Source organism: Marmota marmota, unplaced genomic scaffold (genome assembly GCF_001458135.2).
Source record: "Marmota marmota marmota unplaced genomic scaffold, marMar, whole genome shotgun sequence".
Classification (NCBI taxonomy): Eukaryota; Metazoa; Chordata; class Mammalia; order Rodentia; family Sciuridae; genus Marmota; species Marmota marmota.
Window position 1 is genome coordinate 33,196,056 of NW_025999990.1, and position 14,669 is coordinate 33,210,724.

At 37.3% G+C, this 14,669-nt stretch overlaps 1 protein-coding gene across 1 annotated transcript in view; it reads right to left on the minus strand.

The window, feature by feature from the left end:
* Mep1b (meprin A subunit beta) overlaps positions 1-9,396 on the minus strand; it is a 28,406-nt gene extending 19,010 nt beyond the window's left edge. Inside the window, exons 1-5 of the mRNA XM_048806589.1 lie at positions 9,334-9,396; positions 7,533-7,551; positions 6,791-6,835; positions 6,502-6,545; positions 4,315-4,393 (exon numbers count right to left, since the gene is read on the minus strand). Coding sequence (XP_048662546.1) covers positions 4,315-4,393; positions 6,502-6,545; positions 6,791-6,835; positions 7,533-7,551; positions 9,334-9,396 — 250 coding nt within the window. The remainder of the gene's footprint in view (positions 1-4,314; positions 4,394-6,501; positions 6,546-6,790; positions 6,836-7,532; positions 7,552-9,333) is intronic.
* Between the last annotated feature and the right edge of the window lie 5,273 nt (positions 9,397-14,669).

Sequence of the window (14,669 nt, forward strand, 5' to 3'; positions counted from 1 at the left end):
CTCTCTCTCTCTCTCTCTCTCTCTCTATATATATATATATATATATATATATATAGAGAGAGAGAGAGAGAGAGAGAGAAAGGGCTGGGGATATGTCTCAGTGGTTAAGCACCCCTGGGTTCAATTCCTGGTACCAAAAAATAAATAAATAAATAAATAAAATGTTCTGAACTAAAAATATCACATTTGTATCACTATTTCAAATCAAACTTTTTCTTAAAATAAGCCTGGATTAAACCAACCACAACATCACCATTTTAGAATAGAAAGTAAGCAGGACTTGCTAATCTAAGCCTTTCATCAAAATTGATGAGAATTTCCACCCATGTTGGACTGTTTTGAAAATGCAATATGTGAGTACACATGAGAGTAGTATTAGCAGGAAAGACCTCTACCATGATAAGATGTTCGTTTGCCATATGCCTGTCCTACCACAAGCCTTTATTGATTGCATCATGGATGTAGAAAAGCTCCACCAGGATCATGTCATAAAAGTCCCTTGGCTCCCAAAAAAGGAGGGAAAGGAAAGATACTGGGAAATGAAGTTGGCCAAATTATGTTTTGTGCATGTATGAATATGGCATAATGTATCACACTATTATATTTAATCATAATGTACCAATTTAAAAAAAACAACAACCACCTTGGCTCCCAAGGAAAAGGGTAAGTCCCTGAAAATCCTAGGGTTTCAGCCAGCAATTATGCAGGATTATCATCCCCTCTTTGGTCTCTTCAGGTTCAGACCCCCTTCCACTTCATTTTCACACTCACTTAATTCACATCTAGCCTCCACCCCATAAGATTTTTCTCCAAAACTGAGCACTCAGGCAAGGAATTGTAACTTACTCACTAGAAGCTAGAAATGGATGCTCCAAGTGTTACCCCTTTCAGAGGGGCCACATCTACCAGCCAGACCACAGCTGAAGTTTCATCTACAGCCCTACGATACAATTTCTTAGGTAGGCCTACGAGAGCCTGAGAAAGAAGACTTTCCAGAAGTCATTTTTTGCTTCATGTGAGAGTGGCCTTTCTCAATAATTTCCTTAGTTTGAGTTACTTGGAAATGTTTCACATTTCTGAAATGTGAGGAAACACTTCTCTTATTCTGAATGCAGAAAATAAATTTGATTCTACCATATTACATGGAGATAAAGTACTTTCTAAATAAGAATCAAAATCACATAATTGAAAATAAAAATTGACCTACAAAAATTTGAAGTTTCATTCTGTTAAAAAGATTATGTAACATGAAAAAAATGCAATAATACAAAATGAAAAAAGCAGAACAAAAACCTTAAAACATCATGATTAGGACTATGTAAAATGTGCACATTTTGGATCTAGGCTGAATTTTCAACCTATTACATCCAATTCAGATAATATGTTTATTTATTTATTTTTAAAATATTTAACTGCCTATAATATGCCCTCAGATTCATAAGATGAAAAATAGCTCCTACCTGCAAGACATTTTTCATATTGTTTATAATGTTACTTAAAAATAGATATTTAGGCATGATTGGAATACATGCAAAAATAGACTAAGTGATATAATCAGATTAAAGTGCACTTGTCTTTCATTAATTTGAATATATTACAAAAATATTTTTAAAGATATATATAAAAATTAAATATAAAAGTTCTTCAAATTTTTTTTAAAAAAAAATCCTTTAAGTGTTTCAGATTTTTCCCAACTCCAAAAGTCAAGGAACATCTTTCTTTCCTCATATTCCATGAGTTCTGAGAGCTTCTAACACTGTTAATTATTCCTGCCTTGGTTTTCTCTAGCCCACTATGTTTTTTATACACATTTAAGGCCAGTCCTCCTTTCTCAATAACTTTGATCAGATCTTGCTCCTGTAACAATTCCAAAGTTGTTCTCCCAGGTTGAGTTCCATCTTTGGCTCTCCTTTCACTCAACACAATCTTTCTGGATCGCTCAGTATAATCCAGTTATCTGTGAAGTGTCAGTTATTGACAAGACACTGTGAGAGGCACTCATTCACACCCATGGCTTCAACTATCTCTTACATCCTAATGATTCTCAAATATTTCTGTATCTTTAATGATCAGACCACACATCAACACTTTATTTGATATCACTACCACAAGTTAGAGATGCAATTTAAATTCTGTATGCCGACAAATAACTTCCAGAAAACTAACCTACCCTCTTTAAGATATATTCTCTAGTCTTGGAATGAAGGGAAGGGAGGGGGAATGGGCGTGGGAAAGGCAGTAGAATGAATTGGATGTGACTCTCCTATGTTCATCTATGAATACATGACCAGTGTAACTCCACATCATGTACAGCCACAAGAATGGGATTCTAATTAGAATCAGTTATACTCCCTGTATGGATAATATGTCAAAATACACTCTACTGTCAAGTATATCTAAAAAGAATAAGTAAATAGATATTTTTAAAAGAATTTTTTAAAAGATATATTCTCCATTCTTGTTAAAGGCACTACCCAGTTGACTAAGATCCAATCTTTACTAACCATCTTCTTGACTCTCGTAGTCAATCACCAAAGCTGACAGTAGCCTCCTAAGTCTCTTCTAGATTTATCCACTCTTTTCTATCTCCTGGAGATAGTCTTGGTTCAGAATCTCTTCATTTCTTCCCTGAATTTCTTTGATAGTCTTCTAAATGATCTCCTACTGTCTTTTTGCCCCACTAATAACATCTTTATACTGTAAGCACAGTAATTATTATAAAATGAAAGGATGACTCTCTTACCTTCACAATAAAAAAAAATTTTTTTTTGCTCTACCTTACCATCAGTATACACACCAAGGTGTCTTATACCAAGATTCAAGTTCTTCCTAATCTGCGTCACAACTATCTATTTGCTGTCATTAGTTTAAGAATCTCAATTTGAATTCCAAGTAGGAGTTTTCTCCCATCTCCATCAATTTCTTCCAGAATTTTTGGAATTAATACAGAAGAAAGATCTAATCCCTTTGCACATAGTGGGCCACCTGCCTAAAGTACCCTTCTCTTGTTATCAGAGGCCCTACTAGCCCAGATGGGGTCAATTGGAAAGGGACTCCTCATCTGGACAGATGCGGTGCTGCAAGTGCTGGATGGCCAGGTGGGTGAACAACCTGTTCATTCAAAGAAACAAATGTCTTCTGGTGAACAGAACACAAACCTGGCTCCATCCCACCTCTCCCTCTTCCAAGCACAAATGTATGGGGTACGATCTGCAGGACCTTCACCACAGCCCTGCTACATACTGTCATCTTCTCCTGACTGCAGATGCCTTTATGTCTAGGTTGAGTGAAATTTCCTCCAATGTGCCCTCAGAGCTCTTTGAACATATCACTAACCATAATGCTTTTTCTATTTTAATTAAATTTTGATTTATCTGAATCTCAACTGAAATGTGTTTAAGGAAACATCATTTTTTTTCTCCCCAACGTTTTCTCAAAGAGCAATATCTAAACTGATCCTGGTCAATAACATCACAGTCACCAGTCCACAGGTAAAATGAGGACAATGTGTGGGTTGTTTTTTTTTTTTTTTATCACAACTGGATACAAAAAGCTGTCCATAGCTGGTCACCGGGTATGCACACCTGTAATCCCAGCAGCTCGGAAAGATGGGGCAAGAGTATCGCAAGTTCAAAGCTGGCCTCAGCAGCTTGGTGAGGCCCTAAGCAACTTAGCAAGACCCTGTCTCTAAATAAAATATAAAAAGGGTTGGAGATGTGGCTCAGTGGTTAAGCAGCCATGGATTGTTCTATCCCAGGTACCCTAAATAAATAAATACATAAAAGCTGTCCTTAGTTTTGCATTAGGTTTTTCTGACTTTTTAGTGACCTAACACTGAACTAATAATGTTATTTGTTTTATGAAAACACAACGATAAAAGATAGTGTGTTCTTGTTAATCCCTGTCTTGGCAAAATAAAATGTTGGTAAAACAATGTCGTCGTTAAAGTTTTGTTTGGTTGGTTATTTATGCTTTTTACTCATATTTAAAACTTGAACATATGAGAAACTAATGCCTTAAAATACAGAGTATGTTCCTAATCTTTATGCCCCTAGTATCCAATAACATTTAAGCTCTGCATAAATGTTGGTTGAATTGATCCCAATATTAATCAAAACACATCAAATTTCAGGCTGAATCACATGGGATTTTTTCAGTGTTCATTTGCTTCCTTTTTAAAGTAAATGTACACAGCTCACAGACAAACAAAGACACAAAACCTTAAATGCCACACGAGCCTACCCTTATATAGGTTGTCATCGTGTTCTGTGAGGAACATGGATTAGCTATGGACACTCTGAGGTGCATACTAACCCAAGCTATCCTCTAGAACATATGGAATGACGTGAGGCCATCTGTATGTATCTCCAATAATAGAATTTCTGTCCTGTGCCTGTCAGAAATAGATGTGAAAGGGTTAGTTAAATGAATTAGGGGAAAAAATGATCAATAATTAATCTAGAAATAAATGAAGTTTAAAGCTCTCCCAGCTAGCCCAAACAAATTGTGTGTGTACCCCTACTTTTATCATAATATAATGAAGTTCGTAGGAAAAAAATAACTAATTCCTATCATTTTGTTCATAAAGTTGACAGAGAAATATCACTGCCCAGCATGGTGGTGCAAGCCTGTGATTACAGCGACTGGGGAGGCTGAGGTAGAAGGATCATAAGTTTGAGGCCAGCCTTAGCAACTTAGTGAGACACTAACACAAAATAAATAAATAAAAAGGGCTAGGGATGTAGGTCAGTGGTAAAGTGCTCCTGGATTAAATCCCCAGGTCCCAGTGAAAGAAGGAAGGAAGGAAGGAAAAGGAAGGAAGGAAGGAAGGAAGGAAGGAAGGAAGGAAAGAAGGAAGGAAGGAAGGAAGGAAGGAAGGAAGGGAGGGAGGGAGAAAAGAAAGTTTTTAAAAAGAAATATATAAGAATGAAGTGAGAACAAAACCTCAAAAACCTGAATTTAACAACATCAGAAAAAGTCACATGTCAGCTGAGCCAAAGTCTTCAAAATTTTGTAATGATTTTAAATTTTACAATATAAAACAAAAATATTTTCTTCATGTATCCATCCAGCCAATACATCAAATATTATTCTAGAGAAAAGGAATCCCTTTGTAAGAAGTACACCAAGGTCTCCAACTTCATGGAGCTTATACCCAGAGGGGAAGACAGTATTCTAGAGCTGAGCAGGTGACACAGATGTGTAACCCATAGCTGCAGGTGAGCAGTCTTTCTGGGGTGCAGGAGGTGATGGAGTGGGTCTGAAGGAAGAGCAGAATTCTCCTGAAAAATTCTACGGGATAATTTCTAGGTCAAAGGGTACAAGTATTCTAAATCATGATGGCTCTTGTCAAGTTCTCTGTCTTTTTGTTAGGGTTGTGCATTCTCCTATATAAAAATATTTGATAAAACCAGTCATAAATAAGCATCTCTTTTTCTATCATCACCAAATGGATAGTAAGGTAAAAAAAAATCTCTATGAATCTGGTGGACAATAAATTATATCATTTTTTTAAATTTTGGGTTTTTTTTAATTGTTGATGGACCTAATTTTATTTATTTATATGTGATGCTGAGAATCAAACCTATTGCCTCACATATGCCAGGCAAGCGCTCTAGAATTGAGCTACAAACTCAGCCTGATAAATTCTATCTTGTCTTTAAAAAATAGTGCTTGTAGTTCATACAGATATAGGTAGCATGGATTCAAAACTGGAAATATTTTTTAAAACAAGAGTGGGGGACAAGAGGTATTAAATTCTCTGAGCAGAAACATGCACACATTTCAAAATAAAATGTTTATGCATTAAAAAAAAGTACTATTGGGCAGGGGTTGTAGCTCAGCTGTACAGGGCTTGCATAGGTTCAGTCCTCAGCACCACATAAAAATAAATAAATAGAATAAAGATTTTTTAAAAAAACTACTATTAAAATAAGATGTTTATATCTTCATAAAAAAATAGTGCTTGTAATAGGGAACTTTGAAGTCCCCATAAATCTGGATAAAATCTAAATATGTGTCATGATGGCTAGATAAGAATCAGCAGTGCTCTGTGTGAACAGGTTTGGGACAACTTTTACTTGGGAACATTATTTTTAGCTGAGAGGTCATCAAACCTATTTCTTATGGCAAAAAGCCCGACTCATTGAAGAGGTTTACAAATATACTTAATTTGCTTCAACTAGATTGAATCAATGGAGTTCTACATCAAAATGAAAATCTCCCACATTGCTCCAAAAATGAAAAGCAGTCAGACCAATAAGATCAAGCCATCCATGGTAGAGTGATGGTGGCTTTAACCACACAGAAATCTGAGGAATGGAAGATGAAGACACTGTTATGAGTCCCTTCAAGGACATGCATTCATTGAGTAATGTGTCTCCAAGGTTCTGTGCCCTTAGGCAGGAATGAGCAAAACCCATGCTGCCCTTCATCCTCAGACACTGTGTATAAGTTTTCTGCAATCAATAGAAGAATCTTCCTTGTTCTTTGGCAACTCACCCCATCAAGTTTGATGTCTCCCTCAAAAAGATCCAGATGCAAATCTAAGAGAAGAGTGAAGAAGAAAAATTCATGTTAGTAAATTGAGTTCAAACTCTCTACATAATAGATGATGTTAGGGCTGGGGTTGTGGCTCAGTGGTAGAGTGCTTGCCTAGTGTGTGCAAGGTTCTGGGTTTGATCCTCAGCACCACATAAAAATAAATAAATGAAATAAAGGTATTGTGTCCAACTACAACTAAAAAAATAAAAGAAAAGATGTGGTTAAAAAAAAACAGAGATGTACAAACCTTCATTGATATTGAAAATGTCCTGCTCAGTTCCACCATCTATATCTTTGACCAAAATAACAAAGAAAGAGTAAGTTGAACATTGTGTTTAGGGTAGGAGAAAATATTTATCAATTATATAATCAAAAGTAAACAAGTTTATTTTGCCTCAGATAAGTGACTACTAGATTCTGATTCAACGTCAATTGATTATTCCAGTTGATTGATTCAGTGTCTTAATCAATTAGTTAATTGATTATGGCCTCCCATCAGCCAGACAGGGAACTAAAGAAAGGGCTTTTGATATTTACTCTGTCCTGTCCAATGACTCAGGAATAAGAAATTGGTCATTCTATGTATTATTAACCTTCAAAGACCAGATTGAATGACTACATTAAATAGGAAACAAATGTTTAGAATACAGCCTGTATTATCAGGTTCATCTGATTTAACTCAAAATAACAAAAACAAAGGCAAGCATTTATGGAGTGGCTGTCTGTCACTGTATTTGGCCTTCCCTGAGCCACCATCTCTTTTTCTGCTGAACATATGGACCCTGGAAGGAGGACAATATATACAAACATTCCCTTGCTAATTCAAGAGGCCAGTGTTCAATCAAAGTTCACTGCAATTACACATCAGTGCTACATAAGCGATTATGCATTAGGCTTAGGAGTAAACACATCCTAGGTTATTCAGTCATTTCACTATCCACATTACCTTCTTTTACTGTAATCTAGAGGAAAACTCAAAATAGACTCACCAAAGTTTTCTTGAACTGGCTGGGAAACAAACATAAATATATAAAAAAAGATATTATTGGGATGCCACGATATATATGGTCTTCTTGTTTCCAATTTATAACCAGACGTTCACTGTTGTTCTTTCTTCATTATCATTATGTATTCGTTTCTGGCATGTAACTGAGATAGCTAAGTTGGAAATCTAAGATTTTTTTTTTTTTTTGCAAATAGACTTCTTGCTTTCAATAGAAACTGAAACTGCTTGTTAAAAGAATTTGAAGGTAAAAGAAACAAGGAAATAAACTTCAAAAGCTGAAAAGAAAGCAGAACATACAACTCTGGCCCTCAAATCACTGTTTACCTTAAACATGATCTTCTAAAGGATTCATGCAGCAATACTTGAAAAGCCTAAAAATGCATTCCCAATATTGAAATATTGTCATTTATAACAAGGCTTTTAAAGGAAATTTTCCTCAAGACTTCATGTCTCTCCTAAGATTCTGCCTTCAACAATAATACAAATACCTGAGGAAAAAATAAATGGGCATTTTTTTTGATATGAAAAGCCTTTTTTTCCCTGAAAATAGGTTTTCCACAAATGACCACTAGAATTCAGACTACATGCCCAGTGGAAAAAAACTGAGTCAACCTAGAAAATTTTTAGTTGGTGTGATCTAGTATAAAAGGTGAAGAAACTAGTACACGGTAGATGTGGATTGTCTTACTGGCTTTATCAGCTAACAGTAATTTAGTTTACCTTCCTGGTACTAGACTCTCTGTAAAATATGGTCGATATCTGCTTTACATGAGTATTACAAGAGTTACGTGAAACATGCATCGTAAAATGTAATAAATTGTCACCCAAGTGTAAGGTCCAATTTTATTCAGATACAGCCTTTATGTCTAAACAGAATCATACGAATGCTAACATGTTGGAGAATGACCTGATTAGGTTACCATCATTTTTTACATCAGCAAGTGCCTTGAGTGTCTTCTACTATGACCACACGCAGCCATACACCCAGAAGAATGCCGGTGAGCCTACAGAATAAAGTTAAAGTACTTGTTCCTAACTACAGCTTTAACCTGTATTAAAAGTATCTCTTATTTGCAGTTCTAGCTCTTACTCATTGACTGCCAGCTCAACATAATAACTGTTATTTTAAACCACAGCCAAAGGTTTTCCCCCACCCATTTGAAAGTTCATTTAAACCTTGGGCTGGCCTGTGTTTCTATAGGAAAATTAGTCTAAATTGATAAAGATGTAGGAGAGAAATGCCATGCTATAAAACTTTATAAGTGTTCACAGGCCAGGCATGGTGGCACACTCCCGTAATCCCAGGAGCTTGGGAGGCTGAGGCAGGAAGATCACAAATTCAGAGTCAGTCTCAGCATCTTAGTGAGACCCTGTCTCAAAAATAAAAATTAAAACAGAAAGTTTTGACTATGCCTATGACATTTTTCATACTTCATTCCTGTGTCAAGTTACTCTAGCATCAATCCATATTTCTTCAACAGTAAAAATAGAATGATTTTCAAAATTCATATTTTCCATCTTATCAAAAGAAAACTTGTTACATGACATTGAAACTGAAAAAAATAATAATAATTTTATGTCAATGTCTCTGATTCTCTGTCTGGTAAAACTGCTTCCCTAAATCCTTCTAGCCCCTGCCTACAAGTAAAAATAAAAATTAAAAAATTCAATTGAGATTAACATTTGAAACATATAATAAACATAAAAAGGACAAATTTTCCTTAATGATTGATGTCAAATGCCCCCCAATTTTTCTAATTGTTTTCTATACATTGTTTTCTTACCCAGCCAGCAACCATGAGAAGGTTGCCCAGGAACAAAAACCAAGACAGAGACCATGAATCCATGTTGTAGCTTCCAGTTGAAAGTTGCAAACTATGATGTTCAGAGTAGAGTTGACTTTTTCAAAAGCAAACATCATAACTTATAGCCTTTGATCTCAATGATCCATCTTGCAGGTTAGTTTGCTGCGGTAGTAACCTCTAATCAAGGAGGTAAAGTCCAGTATCTCTAGCACACCTCTGTGGAGGCTCCCCCCACCCCCACCAACATTTAATAGCTAAGTGCCTGGATAAGGCCTATTAATAAAACACATTCTCTAACATATATGTTCTGATTCCTAAGACTACTGCTTGAAAACAAGAAAATATCAAATTTTCAAATTTTGCTTTTTCAAATAATAAACATATATGAAACTTCTTTCTGTCTGTGTAGCCCTGTGATGCTTTAACGTACACAGTTATGTCTGATATTCTTTATCATTCTTTTGTTTCTTAAAAATCTATTGGGCTGAGGATGTAACTCAATGGCAGAGCACTTTGCCTGGAAAGTGTAAAACCCTGGATTAGGTCCCCAGCATCAGAAAAAAAAATTGTGGATTGCCTATAATTTATTGCGTTATTAAAACTATTAATGTGTCTAGAAAATGGGCATAGTTGATATTCATATATAAAGTAGAAAATAGTGACATATCTCACTTCTGAACATTCTTATCAAGTAAATATACATGAGAATTAGGGTTAAAAGGGTAGGAATGGTCACTGATTTTCTAATAAAATGATGTTTCCAATCCGCTTCATTTTTTTTCTTCTTATCTTGGAATAACTCCTCTTTAGAAACAACATTCTGACTCAAACTCCACGGTTTCACTTACTGACAGAATCATAATTTTGAAATACTAAATTTTTTCAGTTTTTCCTTCCCCTCTCTTGCTTGGTCTTTGCCCTATTTGGGGCTACTAGAAAGGACATGGAAAAACATGTAGTATAGGCAAAGGATTTGAGAAGATGCTTCTTTTGTTTTTCTTTTAATTATTTTATTTGTTCTCTTTAGATATACATGACAATAGGATGTATTTTGACATATTATACATACATGAAGTATAACCTATTCTACTTAGGATCCCATTCTGTGGTTGTGCATGATGTGGAGTTACAATGGTTGTGTATTCACACATGAACATCGAAAGTTAGGGCTGATTCATTCTATTGTCTTTCCTATTTCCATCTCCCCTCCCTTCCCTTCATTTCCCTTTGTCTAATCCAACAAACTTCAATCTTCCCCCACCTTATTGTGTGTTAGCATTCACATATCAGAGAGAACATTCAGTCTGTGGTTTGGGGGGATTGGCTTATTTTACTTAGCATGATTAATTCCAGTTCCATCCATTTACCAACAAATGCCATAATTTCATGGAAGATGCTTCTTGTATACAAGCAAACTATTCCCACCCTGAGAGGGTAGGTGGAGGGTTAAAAAGAAAAGTTTAAGATGGTAGATATTGGTCAATCCCTCCAGCCTGGCAGGGTGGCACACGCCTGTGATCCCAACAGATCGGGAAGCTGAGACAGGATGATCACAAGTTCAAAACCAGCCTCAGCAATTAAGTGAGGCTCTAAGCAATTTAGCAAGACCCTGTCTCTAAGGAAAGTATTTTTTTTAAATGGCTAAGAATATGGCTTAATGGTTAAGTGTCACTGGGTTCAATCTCCACTACCAAAAAAAAAAAAAAATCTAGATCTATCCCTCACTATTGAGTCTCTGAGACTTCCCCAGTAGTTGGTATAATCCAAAAGCAAATAGGTCTATTTCCTGGGTAGAGTCCCAGGGAAACAATATAACAGAAGAAAGGATGTCTTATGAAAAGGAAGATAGGTCCTGTGAGGGCAAGCCTGGCACCGCAGTACAGGGAAGGTCACCAGCCCTGAAGGACTATGTGAGTGGGAATAAGGCTGTCCTCACGGCAGACTACACAGGATGATAGCCAAGGGCCAGACAGAGGGACTATTCCAAAGGATGTCTGTGAATTTATGGCACCTGGAATCAGATGAGACCCTCCCAAAGCCTTGGGTCAATTAAGCTTAGACACAATCCAACGGCTACAAAATTTTATGTGAATGGCTACGATTAAATCTCTATCACCTACATGGATGGGCACCTCAACTGATAATTACTGCTACAGAAAAAAATATTTATGCATATCTGTTTTGGTGAACTGATGTTTGGAACTGAAAGATGTGACTACACTGTGTGTATTGGGACAGGCAGCTCTTATCACCTGAAGTTAGGAAAAGCTGAAGCAGGATGAGCAGCACCAACAGTTTCTAGGATCTCAAAAGCTATTTTAAGCCCTGATGATAGCATATTAGCAGCGTCTGATGCAGAGTCTCATGGGAAGTCACTGAGGCATTGCTGACGCCAACTCCAAAAAATGTATTTTGCCTATAATAAATGTGGTGTTGTCTTTTACATTTCCTTCTTTTCTGGGTTGTCGATGCAATTCTACTGCAGAAGATACTCTTGACAGTTCTAGCAAACCTCCATCTTCCATCACTTGTATTCTGCCCCTTGGAGGCTTCTACAAGCTTCACAATGACCTTTGGAGTCTAATCCCAGGAAACTGTCTCTGACTCTGTGAGTCTCCCAGGCAACAACATCAACAGGAAACCCAGGGCTTGAGACATTAGGACTTAAACATTGCACAGAAATCCACTGGAATCACCAGGAAAGCATGTTTCTTTTAGAAAACTGATTCTCAAAATCCCCAAAGAATATAGTACACTCTAGACCTGAGGGTAATACATGATGACCATAGAAAAATTTCTTTTCTTTTTTTTTTTTTTGTTCTGTATTTTTTTTATTGGTTGTTCAAAACATTACAAAACTCTTGACATATCATATTTCATACATTAGATTCAAGTGGGTTATGAACTCCCATTTTTACCCCAAATACAGATTGCAGAATCACATCAGTTACACATCCACGTTTTTACATAATGCCATATTAGTGACTGTTGTATTCTACTACCTTTCCTATCCTCTACTATCCCCCCTCCCCTCCCCTCCCATCTTCTCTCTCTACCCCATCTACTGTAATTCATTTCTCTCCTTGTTTTTTTTTCCCATTCCCCTCATAACCTCTTATATGTAATTTTGTATAACAATGAGGGTCTCCTTCCATTTCCATGCAATTTCCCTTTTCTCTACCTTTCCTTCCCACCTCATGTCTCTGTTTAATGTTAATCTTTTCNAAAGAAAGAAATTTGACTGAGGCAGTGAGGAAAAGTTCTACCCCTACTTAGGAAGATCCTACTCCAACCGCCTGGACCCCATTTAAAAATCTTCTGCTGGGAACCAACACACAAAGGAACAGTGGGGAGAAACCCCTGTAATGTGACTAGGTAAACAGCTTCCTCCTACTACAATAAGAACACCAGGTGACTTATAAAATTTGACAAGCCTAATCTAGTTCAGCCAGCTTCATGCTGTTACGAATTTAGCCCAAGCTGAAATGGTCTAATAGTGGGCATTAGCTGACTTTGTGATGGAAAGAGTGACATCAGAGGCCACTCCTAATTTAACAGGGGGACTGTGAAAGGAATTCAACTACCTCAAACTCAGTTCCAATTAACTGCAAACACCCACAAGGAGAGATGAATCATTTCCATTTTGATTGCCTTTATGTATGGCAATCATAAAATCTGGCATTTATTACCAGATTTATTTTTTTATTTGTTTGTTTGTTTGTTTGCTTTTCCCAAGTAAATAGGAACCATAGCCATTGAGTTGGCACGTGGTATTTGTTAATGTTTGCTGAGAAAAATGAGAATAAGCTATTGAAGATCAATGTCCTTCTATGAATTGTCTTCATAGCCTCCCTCATCTCTGCTAGGCACATAAGTCCAACAGCCAATAAAATCACATATTATTGTCCTATATACTTTTGTCCTGTACAAACTAGTACTTCCCACTGTGAAATAATGCAAGGCTTTGTCATGATATATTATTATGGACTTCCTTTATACACATTTGCTGAGAGCTGTATATGAATTATGGGTTTATTTGAGCCAACATAAAGCAAGGAAGCTGCTTTTCTGGGAACTCGGGGGTGAAATTCCCTGGTTCAAGAAAGCCTGGATTGTGCTGGCGCCCTGCCTTAGCTCACAGGTTTAGGCTCAAACACAGCCACCTGGAGATGGGCGTAACCTGCCAAGCACCAAACAACCTGTTTACTGCAAGATCCCTGCCACACTGAAACCTCATCCCTGCCTTTGATGTACTTCCCCTTAAATGTCTTTTTCATTTCAGTTGTTTAGTTCCAGTTCCTATCAGGGCTGGAAGGCCCATCCAGCACCTCACTTTTAAATCTATTCTCTGGCTTTGTCTTTATTTCTTACTGATTATTTCAGACTTTTTTCCTCCAAATGGCTCACACCTCCTAGCAGGAATCTATTCTTCTGGGGTGCTGGCTACTCTGGCACACATTCCTGCTTGATAATTTTGTTGGGCTGAATCACTCTTATGTGCAAAGTCAAAAAAAAAAAAAAGAAAGAAAGAAAAGAATGCTTCCTGAGGGTGGAAGTACAGTGCAACAATAGCATAGTTTTAAAAGCCACTTGTGGGACCTCCAGTTTCCACTCCAGCATGTAAGAAGTTGCCACTCCTCCTAACAAATGAAAAGTTGAACAAACTGCAAAATTGCCAACTTCTCTTAGATCTCTAAAAGAGGCGAGATTACAGGGCAAATTGCTGTTCCTCAAATTGGAGGGACCACAGGTGAACAGAGAGTCACAACTGAGCAAAGACCACTGCAAGGAATCAGTAGTGGGGGGCGGAAAGTTTGAAATGTTGTCAATAAATTGCTGGAGGGCCAGTGTGGACAAGTCTGAGCCATCAAAAACTCCAGGGGAGGACCAGGGAGTAGAACTCTCAGAGGTAGAGCACTTGCCTAGTATAGGAGAGCTCCTGGGTTCCGGTGCCCCCACCCCTGAAAAATCTGCCAGGGAAACCAGTCCCAAAGTAGTGGTGAGAAGCATGAGGAGTTTTACCTCCATGAACTCTTCTAGGTTCTCATAGTGAATATTGGAGAAAAGTCCCCTCATGATTACTGCAGGGGCAGAGAAAAGAAACCATTTTGAAAACCCCCAAAGCACTATGTTCCTCTTAACAAGGTCAGCCCTCAGAAGAAAGTGCTTCACCAGAACCTAATCTGCTGGAGAAACTTCCCTAACTCCCCTGAGAGAAGGAAAACACCCAACTCCAGCTGCCTCTAGCCTTCCATGTGAGGGAGAGAAAATACCCAACTCCACTTCATTCTGGCCATCCTGTCCCAACTAAGTGA